The sequence below is a fragment of the Oratosquilla oratoria genome, chromosome 36, assembly GCF_046742065.1.
Source record: "Oratosquilla oratoria isolate Oo_2021 chromosome 36, ASM4674206v1, whole genome shotgun sequence".
In the NCBI taxonomy this organism is placed as follows: domain Eukaryota; kingdom Metazoa; phylum Arthropoda; class Malacostraca; order Stomatopoda; family Squillidae; genus Oratosquilla; species Oratosquilla oratoria.
In genome coordinates, this window is record NC_134812.1 from 30,476,878 (window position 1) to 30,491,877 (window position 15,000).

Below are 15,000 nucleotides of genomic sequence, written 5' to 3' on the forward strand. Positions count from 1 at the left end.
AATAGTAGCAATAACAACAACAACAACAATAACAACAACAGCAGCAACAACAACAACAACCACAACGACGACGACGACAACGATGATGATGATGAGGAGGAGGAGGAGGAGGAGGAAGAGGAGGAGGAAGAGGAGGAGGATAACAATGACGACGATAGCGACGACGACGAATAAATTAATAAGATGAATAAAAATAGAAAAATGTATAGAATAGAAATGAAAATAAATCTAAACTGACCACAGATAAAATGCACAAAAGTATAAATTACACAGAAATCTATAAATAATTCAAGACAAAAGAAAAAGTACAAACTTGACACAAAAAACGAAGCAGATAAAACATATGATAATTATCACATACTCAATCATTCAAATAAGAAAATACAGCCAAATTAAGGAACAGAACAGCCAGTGGTATCAAGAAAAAATATATAATTTCACTAACATTCACTTATTAGGAAACAAGATATCCTAGAATCAAAAGGGTCTAAGAAAATGTTTAAAGCATTTCTTTAGGTCAGTACTAATACTAACAAACTCTAGATTGTTGATAACGTGTTGGAAGTGTAAAATTAGGGTAGTGAAAATATGAAATAAAGAAAAAGAAAAATACAAGAGCGTTTCTGGAGGGGTGCTGGAAATGAAGGCCAAGACTGGAGACTGGAAGAGGGAAAGATAAAGCGAGGAAAGGAAGGAGAGGGGAAAGGAAAATATATAAGAACCGAGAAGTAAGGGACCAGAAGAGAGGGGACTGAAAGGAGAGAGAGAGAGAGAGAGAGAGAGAGAGAGAGAGAGAGAGAGAGAGAGAGAGAGAGAGAGAGAGAGAGAGAGAGAGAGAGAGAGAGAGAGAGAAAGAGAGAAGGTGAGAGAGAGAAGAAGGGGGGAGAGATAGGACAGACAGAGGAGGAGAGGGAAAAGAGAGTAAGGAAAGACTAATGGAGAGAGAGAGAGAGAGAGAGAGAGAGAGAGAGAGAGAGAGAGAGAGATAGAGAGAGAGAGAGAATGCATACGGGGAGTAGGGAGGTGTGAGAAAAGGAAGGGAAATAAAGACAAAATATGCAGGACAGGAGAATAGGGAAAGAGAGAGAGAAGTGAAGGGGAGAAGAAAAGGAGAAAAAGAGAAGGGACAGTAGAGAAAGACAAGTTACGTATAAAGAAAAACAAAGAAAAAGACAAGAAACGGAGGAGAGAAGATAAGAAGATAGGAGTGAGATAGGATGAGGGGAGGAGTTTGTGCATTCTCACACAACCCTAATTGTCCATTAATCCATATACCAACCCAGATCCACACAAATACATTCATATTTGCATCTAGAAACACAAACACACACACACACACACACACACACACACACACACACACACACACACACACACACACACACACACACACACACACACACACACACACACACACACACACACACACACACACACATACACAATGTGTGCAAAAACCATACACGTATTTAAGAGCAAACTAGACACTGCGAGGTACAAAGGCGGTACACCACGAGCATAGCTCCCCTTCCCGTAAGATACAACTAGGTAGATAAAACTAGGTAGGTAAACACACACACACACGCACACACACACACACACACACACACACACACACACACACACAATCACTCACCTTTCCACTCACCCAGCAACCCGACCAACCCACCTCATCACAGGCGTATGTCAAAAGCGAAAATCTCGATATGATAGGAATAACTGAGACATGGTTAAATGGTACAGAGTTCGAAGCTGAATTTAATATTGCGGGATTTAAACACTTTCATCAGGATAGAAACCACAAGAAAGGTGGGGGTGTTCTATTGTACGTTAAAAACAATGTTCATGCTTGTGTTTTAGAGAAAGTGAAACAGGATGCATATGACAGTTTGTGGGTTGAGTTAACCCAAACAAATGGACAAAAAATGAATATAGGTGTAATATATAGGCCAAAGACATTATCATTAGCAGACGACAAACTGTTATTTCAAGAACTGTCTAGTTTCTGCAACCGGGATTTATTGATAATGGGTGATTTCAATTTTACTGACACTGATTGGATGACCCTTGAACATGGCCATATAGGTAGTCGCTTGATTGATTTTCTTGGTGACAATTACTTAATTCAGCATGTAAAAGAGCCCACAAGATATGGAAACTTACTCGATTTATTGATCACTAGCCGCGAAAGCATGGCAACTGATGTAGAAGTCGGTGAATCTGTTGCAAATAGCGATCACAACTTAGTCAGATTCAAACTCCTAAACAATTTTAGAATAGATACTTGTGCTTCTAAAATACCCGATTTCAGTAAAGCTCAGTTCATAGAACTACGTCAGGAGCTTCAGCTTACAGATTGGGAGGAAAAATTAAACGAAAGGCCTGTAGATCAGATGTGGGAAATATTTCAAAATACGCTCACTAAGATGATTCAAACTTACATTCCTTTTAAGGACAGACGTCCCCCAAATCAGGCTCGCCCAAAGTGGCTCGACAAAGAAACTGAAAAAAGTATTGCTAAAAAGAGACAGGCTTATAAGAAATATAAGTGCTCGGGTGCATCTAATGAATATGAAAGTTATGTATCAATACAGAGAGATTTAAAAAAGACAATAAGAAAAAGAAAACGACAATACGAAATGAACATCGCTGAGAAATCCAAAGAGAATCCCAAAGAATTCTATAGTTACATTAGAGATAAAAAGGTTGTTAGGAATCACATTGGTCCACTATTATCTGCTGACGGTCAACTTGAATATTCAAATGAAGGAATGTGTAATCTCTTAAACAATTATTTTAGCTCGGTATTCGTAAACGAAACACCTCAAAGTGAATTCCAAACTGAAACCTGTGAAAAGTCTGGGGTAAACTTACTACGGTAAATATAACAAAAGAAACAATTAAAAGGTGTATAGACAAACTCAAAGTTAATAAAACACCAGGGCCTGACGGTTGGCATCCAAGAATCTTAAAGGAAATGAAAAATGAGATTGTTGTTCCATTAGAAATTATTTTCAAGAAATCCATCATATCCGGAGATGTCCCAAGAGAATGGAAGCTAGCTAACGTTACTCCCATATTCAAAAAAGGTGACAAAAAGAAACCAAATAACTATAGGCCTATTAGTTTGACTTCGATCGTAGGAAAAATAATGGAAACTATCATCAGAGATGCTATCGAATATCATTTAGAAAGTAACCGTTTGATAAATGATAGCCAACATGGTTTCAGACGGAAACGTTCTTGCGTGACTAACTTACTCGAATTCTACAACACAGTTGTCTCGAATTATGACAAAAGAAACAATATAGATTTAATATATCTAGACTTTGCAAAAGCTTTTGATACCGTCCCACACGAAAGACTACTTACTAAATTAGCTTTGCATGGAATAAGTGGTAGCCTATTAGGTTGGACTAGTAATTGGTTGAAAGGTCGAAAACAGAGAGTTGTTTTAAATGGAAAAACTTCTGGATGGAAAAGTGTTGGAAGTGGAGTTCCTCAGGGTTCCGTTCTTGGGCCACTTCTATTCATAGTATATATAAATGATATAGACCATGGACTAAAATCTACTGTTTCCAAATTTGCTGATGATACAAAACTGTGCGGAGTGGCAAATGATCACTCAAACCAATTAGATATTCAAGAAGATTTAGATCAATTACAGCAATGGTCTGAAAAGTGGCTAATGAAATTTAACACAAGTAAATGCAAGGTAATGCACATAGGTAAAAATAACAGCAAGTACGATTACAAGTTATTTGGAAATTCGTTAACAAAAGTGGATAGTGAAAAAGATCTCGGCGTAATTATCAGTAACGACCTCAAATCATCCAAGCAGTGTATTTCAGCCTCTGAGAAAGCAAATAAGATTCTGGGATTGATTGCGCGATCTTTTGATTTCAAAAGTCCATCACTCATTAACAAGCTATATAAATCGTTAGTTCGTCCACATTTGGAATATGCTGTTTCCGTATGGTCACCGAATCTCATTAAAGACATTGACAGACTGGAAAAAGTACAACGGCGAGCCACAAAACTGATTCCAAATATCAAAAATAAATCATACGAAAATCGACTTAAGCACATGAATCTGTTTTCCCTAAAAAAGCGTAGACTCAGAGGTGACTTGATACAGGTCTTTAAGATTTTAAAGGGAATTGACAACATCAAAAGTGACCAAATTTTCACATTGAATGAGAATCAGACAAGAAACAATGGTCTCAAACTGTCCGGAAATAGATTCAATTTGGAAGTAGGTAGAAACAACTTTGCCAACCGTGTAGTTAATGAATGGAATAAACTTCCTGCACAGGTAGTGCAATGTAGTTCAGTTCGAAGCTTTAAGAATCATTTAGATAAATACCTAAGTAAGATGCTGTAATTATTATAATTTATGTTATATTATTTGTTTTTGTTTTGTTATAATTTGTCTGTCTGATTTTCATTTATTATTAGTTATATGTCAATTTATTATCATTTACTGTTTACCTGTTTGTTTGTTATTCAACTATACCAATGCATTTATTTATGTATTTTAATTGTTATTTACATTGTTATAGTTTTAATTTATTATTAATATAATTTTTTTTTTTTTTTTTTTTTTTTTTTTTTTTGCATCCGACCTAGATATGGATCAAAAGGTCTCCTGTCGGCATGCTTTGCCTTTGTAATCCTTTGTAATCACCCATCCACTCACCCACCAATCTACCTCTTCCTCGGCCACTCACCATCCAGTTGTAGTAAAGATGACAGAGTTTGTAGGCCAATCGCTGATGGCGATCCGCATCGAAGTTGGAGTTGACCTCCTCGAGAATGTTGTAGGACGTCGGGGTCACCGTCCCCTCGTTGATTCTCTGGCTTACCATGAAGAAGTCGTACCTGAAGTTGTAAAAAGAAAAAATTGGCCCCTTATAAAAATAAATAAATAAATAAATATATGAATGAATAAATCTATAAATAAATAGATAAATAAATATATCAATTAATTAATTAATAGATAGATAAATAAATAAATGGAAAAGTATTTGTCATTCCTTGCCTCTTCAAAGAGGCAAAGCTAACGGGTATTTCTATTGCCACATATACATGCGCATCAATATGCATATATGCACGTGTGTTCATATACGTATACGTACATGTATACGTATATGTATACATATGCCTACATATGTAGATGTGTGTGCATACATACATATATGTATACCTATAAGTTTATGTTGTGTTCTTGTATTTTGAATCTTATTCACTTCATGAAATTCAAGACAATTCTCAAACTGAGACAGCACACTGCAATGTCAAAACCCTCACTGCGCCTGAGTATCACTTAACTAAGTGCTTTACTACGCATAGGCTGATGCAATACTTAGTGTAAGAGAGTCAATAGAGTTGGATGTTGCAATCTATATAATGATATAACTATCGACCAGACCTGGGCGCATTCCTCGGTGCGTTCCTATATGTGTTGCTCGGTGCGTCCCCAGGTGCGTTACTCGGTGTCCTTAGCAAACTCATGCCAGTAAGGACACCGAGGAACGCACCTAGTAACGCACCAAGGAACGCACCCAGTTCTGCATCCGCCACGCCAAGACCTCACTGTCTTTGTAGTATAAATACCTGATCGACAAGTATTGTCCATCGGGTTTTGATTAACCTCGAAATCCCCCTACAGTGCTTTTGTTTTAGGAGAGTTAATAGGGCTAATGATTTATATCTATGGTTGATATATTTGTTATGGCTGCCATTAAACGATTTTATTCAACCTTGCCTGAGCATCACTTGACCAAGTGCTTTACTAAGCATAGGCTGATGCAATACTTAGTGTAAGAGAGTCATTGCAGTACAGTACAATTACATAATAGACAAGTATTCTCCTTCGGGCTTTGTTTAACCTCGAAATCACCCACAAAGCTTTGGTTTTAGGCGAGTTAATAGGGCTAAGGATTTATGTCTGTGGTTGATATATCTGTTATGGCTACCATTAGGCGATTTTATTCAGCCAAGGGAAAACCCTTGCGTACCGAACAACTGAAGGAGAGAGTCCTTTCAGCTGAAAGAAATCAACAGGTGACATCCATCTTTGGTAATAAATAAAACTGTATTTCATTAACCTGAAAGAAATTTCAAAGTGCGTCACCATAATAAAGAGATTATAGATCTCTTTGTATCAAGCGGATGGCACTTTCGACATAATACAAAGTAAATATGAGTTTAATTTAGTGAAGCAAAATTTACACAGACAGCACAAAATCAATAGAGTTTACTAGCCTTTCAGGAAGCGTGATGACGTCATCAACAACTGTCCCCGGCGGAGGGTTAGTGGGGGAGGAGGAGGTGGAGGACGGGTTACCAAAGAAACGGGCGTTGATTCGCTTACTAACAACAACAAAGCTAAAGCGAGGATTGTAGTTGCGTCGTTGGAAATAGCTCTGCAAAAATAAATGAATAAATAATAAATGAATGAATGAATGAATGAATGAATGAATGAATGAATGAATTAATGAATGAATGAGTTAATGAATGAATGAATGAATGAATGAATGAATGAATGAATGAATGAATGAACGAATGAATGAATGAATGTATGAAAGAAAGAATGAATGAATGAATGAATGAATGAATGAATGAATGTGTGTATGAATGAATGAATAAATGAGTGAATGAATGAATGAATGAATGAATGAATGAATGAACGAATGAATGAATGAATAAATGAATAAATAAATAAATAAATAGATAAATAAATAAATAAAATAAAAATAAGATAACATATTTAAAATTTAGTTGAAATTTATACATGCATTGTAAACATGGACTTATACATAAAGGTAAGTTGAGTAAAAATAGATTAAATAATAACTGAATTCATCAATATAGACGCAGTAAATAAACAAAAATGAATAAGCTAATAGATTAATTATACAACATAGATAAATACAAAGTACCAGTAAATTAATATGTGTATGCTTGCATAAACTGCTTGTCTGGGAATCAGTTTCTCAATATCTGCTTCTGTAAGTGCATTAGCCTGTGTTTGTGCCAGGATCAATTCATTCATGTGTTGAGGTAAGTCGATACAAGATAAGAGCTCATCATAACCATTTCAGTTGAGATACTTTATATATTTTAGCAAAAATAAGTAGTTTAATAAATAGATGAATAAATGAAATATAAAAGTTTAAAATGAAAAAAAATTAAAGTAAAATAGAATAATACAAAGGACAAATAAACATAGAAATAAAAATAAACATTAATAGATATAAGATGTTATTCAATTACCAAATTCAAAAATAAATATGTTATCTATTCAGCCGCAAATTTCACCCAGAATCGAATTATTCTCAGCTACTCTACCGTAAGATATGTCCTAAGTTAGCGTAGGTCAGGTTAGGTTAGGGTAGGTTAGGTAGTTTAAGTCAGATATGGTTAGGTTACGTTAGGTAAGGTTAGGTCAGGTCAGATTTAGGTTAGGTTAGATAAGGTTAGGTTAGGTCAGGTCAGATTTAGGTTAGGTTAGGTTAAGTCACATTTGGTAAGGTTAGGTCAGGTCAGATTTAGGTTAGATTAGGTTAGGTTAGGTCACGTTAGGTAAGGTTAGGTTAAGTTAGGTTAGGTTAGGTAAGATTAGGTTAGGTTAGATTAGGTTAATCAGGTTGGGTCAGATCAGGTCATAATTATCTTCCCTTTTGAATAACCTCCTTAATATATACTTTTACCAAAACCTCTCCGGCGTGACATTGTCCCAAAGGATAGAAGCGCTGGTTATCGGGAGACAACCTTTACCTCCTTACCTTGATGGCCTCAACTTCGGTCTCTTTGACGTAGAAGAGCTGGCCTTCGCCCACTGCATCCCGATACACGATGATACGATCAGGCAGTTCATTGTTCACGCTCTCGTAATGATTCAGAGCTTCTGTGTGTGGCAAACATGTTATTAACAGTGCGTCCACACTTGGAATGTTGCTCGATGTATTATGATTTAGTTGTTGTAAGAGTTGATGAGGGAAAGCAATACGATGGAGCGGTAAACTGGTATCATGTTAATGTCAGAAACAAATACACTGGAAATCGTTGTCGTTAGATGCAGAAGGTTTTCCCTCAGACAAGTTATATTGAATGTCAGTATAGTGATACAATTGAGTGTATGTATATATATATATATATATATATATATATATATACATATATATATACATATATATATATATATATATGTGTGTGTGGGGGGGGGTATGTATGTGGGGTGAATGAATGAGAAAATGGTACAGAAAGAGAAAATGGAGGATAAGAAAGATATGGGGAAAGAGGAAGAGAAAAACTAGGAATGGAGGGAAAGGGAGAAAGAAATATAAAAAGTTATAAAGAGTCTATTAGTCATTCAATCCCTCAGAACTTCCCCAGAAGTCATTATCTCCGGTTCCACCTACTCTCGAGGGCTTCACAGAAGTGTGTGGAGAGTTCCTCTTGGTTCTTGTGGCAGGAAACCTGGCCGAAGTACCTGGTGCAGGCGTCATTGTAGGAGGCGATCGTGGCACCCCACGAGGCGCCACCCGACTTGCGGTCGTGGTAGACGTCGTAGCCGATAGTCATTGTCTTCTGCAAGAACAGAGGACTCAAATTTGCAAAAAATGTATGGTTAATAACTTCGTATGGCTTTGTCCTTCTTGGGATCTATATTATAGAAAGACTGTAATTTGTTTTGAGTCATTTTTTTTCTGTATTGGCTGCCCCATGCTTGTTTCTCATTTACTATCTTAGAACATCACCAACTATATTCAGTGATCGTTCACTGTTTTAACATTTACTAACGAACTCCAGTATTCTCGTCGCTTTACGTTTTATTTCTAGTTTCCCTTCCCCGTTCATGATAATCCCCTTTAGCTCAAGTAGCACTATAGGCCTCTTTCCACACTCCGTTCCCTCAATCCATCAAACTACTAATTCCATTCTTGATTCCTCCTAACATCCCCCCACCATCCCTCCGCCTTAAAAATGTGTCTTTTTGTTGGGTGCCATTTCAAGTTGACATTCCCATGAACGAACGAGCCGACAAGGCGTCTTGGGATGCAACATCGATCCCTTCGTTGTTTTTACCCATTACCCTCCGATTCTAAAAAAAAAAAAAAAAAAAAAAAAAAAAAAAAAAAAATATTAATGATAATGCATAAATAGATCAATTATGTATATACATATAGATATATATTTGTATATATATTTATATATTATATACATATATAATATATATATGTATATATATATATGTATATACATATGTGTGTATATATTTATATATTATATATATAATATATATATATATGTATATACATATGTATATATATATATATATATACATATGTATACATATATATACATATACATATATATATATGTACATATATATGTTGAAATATGTAAGACAGATGAGTGGATGGGTGGTGAGATAAACACAGGGAACCGTTTAGGGATTTATTCAGACGTTTCGTCCTTACCAGGACTTCTTCAGAGTAAGGACGAAACGTCAGAATAAATCCCTAAACGGTTCCCTGTGTTTATCTCACCACCCATCCACTCATATATATATATATATATATATATATATATATATATATATATATATCTGTGTGTTAAAATATATATATATATATATATATAAGCAATAATGTTGGTAAGAGCAATTGACAAATCACTCAAAGACTATCAAACTTAATGTACGATCACGACCCTCTTCCTCACATAGTAACAGACACTTTGAGACAATATTGACATGTTTAAGAAACATTCTCGTCTCACTCATGACTTTTTCATATCTCGTAACAACTCTCCTCACTGTATCACACATTTAACTTCAATGCCCTTTCTACTTAATCAATAACAACACGCTTTGGGACAATATTGACATGCTCAAGAAATATTTTTGTCTCGCCCATAACTTTTTTGTCAGATAAAGAACTAATGATTCGTCTCATGAAAAACTCCGGGTGGTTCACTACTTTTTTTTTTTTTTTTTTTTTTTTAACTGTACCTGGACTTCACAAACTAACTCACACCTCCGACCAAAGTCCTCAACCTCACTACTTTTTTTTTTTTTTTTTGTAACTGTACCTGGACTTCACAAACTAACTCACACCTCCGACCAAAGTCCTCAACCTCAAAATAATCCTCAATATCGTCTCGACATTGTTCTCAGGGATAGAATCACAGGTGAACTGCAAGTTGACAAGCAAATTTCCACGGTTTAGTTTCAAAATGTGATTTGACATGGACGCAAATAGATTGTGAAATATTGCTGGAAAACAATGAATAACTGAAAATAATACTGCTAAAAATAACAAACTATCTAACACAATAAACTCTAAATTCAGTTTTTCTCTCCGTCCGGGACCACTGTATCTCAGTCCACGTTGACATATTGTAACTTTTTGGAATTAGGAGGGTCCTAGGACTGAAAATCTACCTTTTATTTTGTTCTTGAACATCTAGCTTTGGTATCAGGTCTAGATGAGGATTTCTTTTATGCTCACAGATGAAAATGCAATTTTTGAAAGAACTAAAAAAAAATCGTGAATTTATAAGCTTTTCCATTTAAATACGATAATTTATTATATAAATCTGAGATGGTATTATTATTGCTCTCTTGAGTTGTCAGCCGCAGGGCAAATTGACCCTCCTCAGGAACTAGCTTAAAAGTCAACACGGATTGCGGATTTTTTAGTTAATTTTAAGTATGATAGGTAGAAAAATATATAGGATTGGTGATTATTCTTTCCTAAAGATGAAAATAAATAAACTGAAAAAAATTACACGGAAATCAAAACATACTGAAAGAGAAATCATAGATGAAACAGTGGGACTTAGTCCTAATAAAAATAAATGGACGATGTTTATTTATTTATTTATTTATATAATTTAGTTTTTTTTATTTTGTATTTATCTGTTAATTCATTCAAATATACTGCGATTCTTTCAATAAATGGTACCATTACAGATAATGGTCAAAAATACTAGATATTCATCATATACTAAATATGCATTTACACTCATAGAATAATAAGATCATGGAATCCTAATTACTCAAAAGATAGGCTAAATTCATTGGATCTTTGACAAATATCAAGGTTAGAAATATTGAATATTTCAAGCACAATGATGTATGATAAGAGATAGAATGTTTGATAATTGTATCCCGAGAATATCTAATACGTACCAACTGACTTAAAGGTACTACAGAAACTGAAAAATTTGAGAGGTTCTATGATGTAGGACTGAGAAAAGTGAAGATGAATATAAACTGAAATAAGAGAGTGAATCTTAAACTCAACACTAAAAACAAGTTAAAAAGGAAGCAGCTAAGAAGGAGACATTCATCCTTGAGGAATCTCGGTAACAAAACTCAGAACTTAAAAAAAAAAAAAAAAAAAAAAAAAAAAAAAAAAAAAAAAAATCATCTTCGAAATACTCCTAAACCATTTCGACAAACACTTGACTTGGTAACCACCTTACAGTTATGAATTTATTTCGTCTGCCGCCAGTGCAGTCCCTCGACCTTGACGCGTAATAATTAATCGGATGGTCGGTTGTGAGGCGGAAGCGTTCTGACTCGGAGACCGATATATTTAGGCTCGGTTGTTGCCGAGGACAGGAATACCGACTGCAGTCGCTGACGCCGGGTTCTCTTGTCCCCACGAAAGCAAACACTTAACCACACAGGCCAGATTATATATATATATATATATATATATATATATATATATATATATATATATATATATATACTGATGACCCACTTTCGGAGAAGAATAAGCGAAGATGTAGAGATCTGTATATTTCGATCACTTGCTGTGATCCTCTTCAGCAGATATGAGTTACAAAGTACAGAACAATGTGTATTTATAGTGAAACAGTGAGGTAGCAAGAGGGGACGGTGCTCAGGTCAACACGCCCGGCACGCATGCTCGCATCTTGGTGGCTCAGGACACATGACCGGCGTAGCATGGGCCTTGGTGATTTTTTGTCCACCGCTAATGTTGATGGTAACATTTTATTTATGGCAAAAGAAGAAATACAGTCTTTTGCCATAAATAAAATGCTACCATCAACATTAGCGGTGGACAAAAATCACCAAGGCCCATGCTACGCCGGTCATGTGACCTGAGCCACCAAGATGCGAGCATGCGTGCCGGGCGTGTTGACCTGAGCACCGTCCCCTCTTGCTACCTCACTGTTTCACTATAAATACACATTGTTCTGTACTTTGTAACTCATATCTGCTGAAGAGGATCACAGTAAGTGATCGAAATATACAGATCTCTACATCTTCGCTTATTCTTCTCCGAAAGTGGGTCATCAGTATTATTTTACAAATGTGCTACGACATATCTTTGTTGTGATATATATATATATATATATATATATATATGTATATATATACATATGTGTATATAACATTATATATACAATGTATATACATACATATATATATATATATACACACACATATATACATATATATATATATATATATATTTATATATATACATACATACATGTACCAAGGCTTTTTCCCCCTTACAAGGGAGGTAGCTAAAAAGAATATATATATATATATGTATATATATATATATACATACATATCTATATATATATATATATATATATATATATACATATATGTATAGACATATATATAAATATATGCATGTATAAATATATATATATATATATATATGTATAGTATATATAGTATATCTATATATATATATATATATATATATACATATATATATACATATACATACATATATATATGTATATATATATATATATATATATATATATATATATATATATATATATATGTACAACACTGAATGGGTCCAAGTGATTAGAGATACATTTTTATCAACTACAATGAACTTTAATTCTAATATGTATGTATATATATATTTATATATACATATATATTTATATATATATATATTTATATATATATATATATATATATATATATATATATATATGGAACATAAGAGAGGAAGAGAGAAGGAGTTTGAATGTGTTTGAGATGAGGTGTCTGAGAAGTATGATGGGGGTTACTAGGCTAGATAAAGTGAGAAATGAGGAGGTGAGGAGGAGAACGGGGGTTGAAAGGCAGTTGGGAGATGGGGTTGATGAAAGAGCATTGGGTTGGTCTGGACACATGGAAAGAATGAGTGAAGAAAGACTAGTAAAAGAGGATTGGAAGGCAGATGTGGAGGGAGTGAACATGAGGGGACGTCCTAGGATGAGGTGGATGGCTGGGGTGAAGGGGGCTTTGGGGAAGAGGGGAATGTCTGTTGAGGAAGGACGGGAGAGGACAGAAGACAGGGGTGAATGGAGAATGGTTGTATATGGATGATGTTGTGAGGCATGAGGTGGAATGGGCGGGGGGATGGGGGGTGAGGTAGTATGTGTGAGCGAAATTTGACGCAGCCCGAAGGGATTTCTCCCCGTCTTCTCCTTTTATGCATGGGGGGACGGAGAGTGGGGGTTGCCGATTTAATGAAGCGGCCTTGCTGTGGATGTGCTGTGTCTTGCGACACTGCTTCTGACCCAGGGCAGTGGACAGGGTGCAGGGATGACCCGTCATCCAGGAGGTGCTAAGATAAGAGGGAGGGTGGAGGGGTGTGGAGTATATTCAGGGATGGAATGGGTGGGAATGATTTTATGCCTTTTCCTTTTTGGCTACCTCCCTTGTATGTATGCTATGTATGTATGTATGTATATAGATATATATATATACATATATATATATATGTATATATGTATATATACATATATGTATGTATATATATATATATATATATATATATATATATATATATATATATGTGTGTGTAGATATTTATACACGTACATATCTAACCTATAGTTGAATAGATCCAAGCTTATCATGTATGCGTCGATATGTAATCAAATATTGTGCATGGAAAGAGTCAGAATGTAGCTGCTTAATTAGCATTGCTGTTTGAAACAGTAATTGAAAAATCCAGCTGTGGAATCTTTCAATTGCAGAATGTTTTCGTTGTTTGTGAGGAGTCAAGTTATTTTCACCGTGATCCGGAAAGCTTAATGATAATGATGTTACTATTTTTATTCTCATATTCAAGAAGACAGTATGCATTTTGATTGTGTAACATGTATACGTATATGTATATGTATATGTATATGTATATGTATACGTACGAGTATATGTACTGTATATGTACATGTACATGCATATGCATATGTATATGTATATGTATATGTATATGTATATGTATACGTATATGTATATGTATATGTATATGTATATATATATATATATATATATATATATATATATATATGTGTGTGTGTATATGTATATATAAATGTATATGTACGAGTATATGTATACACCTTGAAAAGTATTGTATTCTTAATTCTGAAAATATTACGTTCATTCGTGAAAATAAGTTGTTCCTAAAATGTCTGCCCTAGAATAGATAAATATATGTATAAATAAATCAATCAATCAATAAATAAATTTATAAACATATAAAAATAATTAGATAAACAGAAAAATAAATAGATTAATAGATAAATGAATAAAGAAATGAATAAAATAGAATAACTAAATAAACAAATAAATGAATAATTAGATAAGTAAATAGATAAGTAAATAAATAAATAAATGGAATCATTGCCTTTGTAATGATTTTTTTTTCTTTGAGACATAGACATTCCGTAGAGACATCGACAACCCAAAACATTATTAACCCTATCTTATTTATTTATTCCTATGTTTGTGTCTCTTTATCCATATATCTATTTGATTTTATCTATTTTTACATTAATTCATACATTTGCTTATATTCTTATCTATTCATCTACTTATTCATTAATCTATTTTGTAAGAGGCTGGTAGATGAAGGTAGACAAGTAGGTAGATAGAGGGGTAGGTGGCGAGAAATTAATTTTTACGAGTTAGATGTTTTGAAAACA

General features: G+C 34.4%; 1 protein-coding gene across 1 annotated transcript in view; it reads right to left on the reverse strand.

The window, feature by feature from the left end:
- Window positions 1–15,000, reverse strand: part of LOC143018925 (piwi-like protein Siwi) — a 73,950-nt gene that overhangs the window by 5,534 nt on the left and 53,416 nt on the right. The window contains exons 12-15 of the mRNA XM_076174511.1: window positions 8,427–8,595; window positions 7,791–7,912; window positions 6,268–6,428; window positions 4,731–4,881 (exon numbers count right to left, since the gene is read on the reverse strand). Coding sequence (XP_076030626.1) covers window positions 4,731–4,881; window positions 6,268–6,428; window positions 7,791–7,912; window positions 8,427–8,595 — 603 coding nt within the window. The remainder of the gene's footprint in view (window positions 1–4,730; window positions 4,882–6,267; window positions 6,429–7,790; window positions 7,913–8,426; window positions 8,596–15,000) is intronic.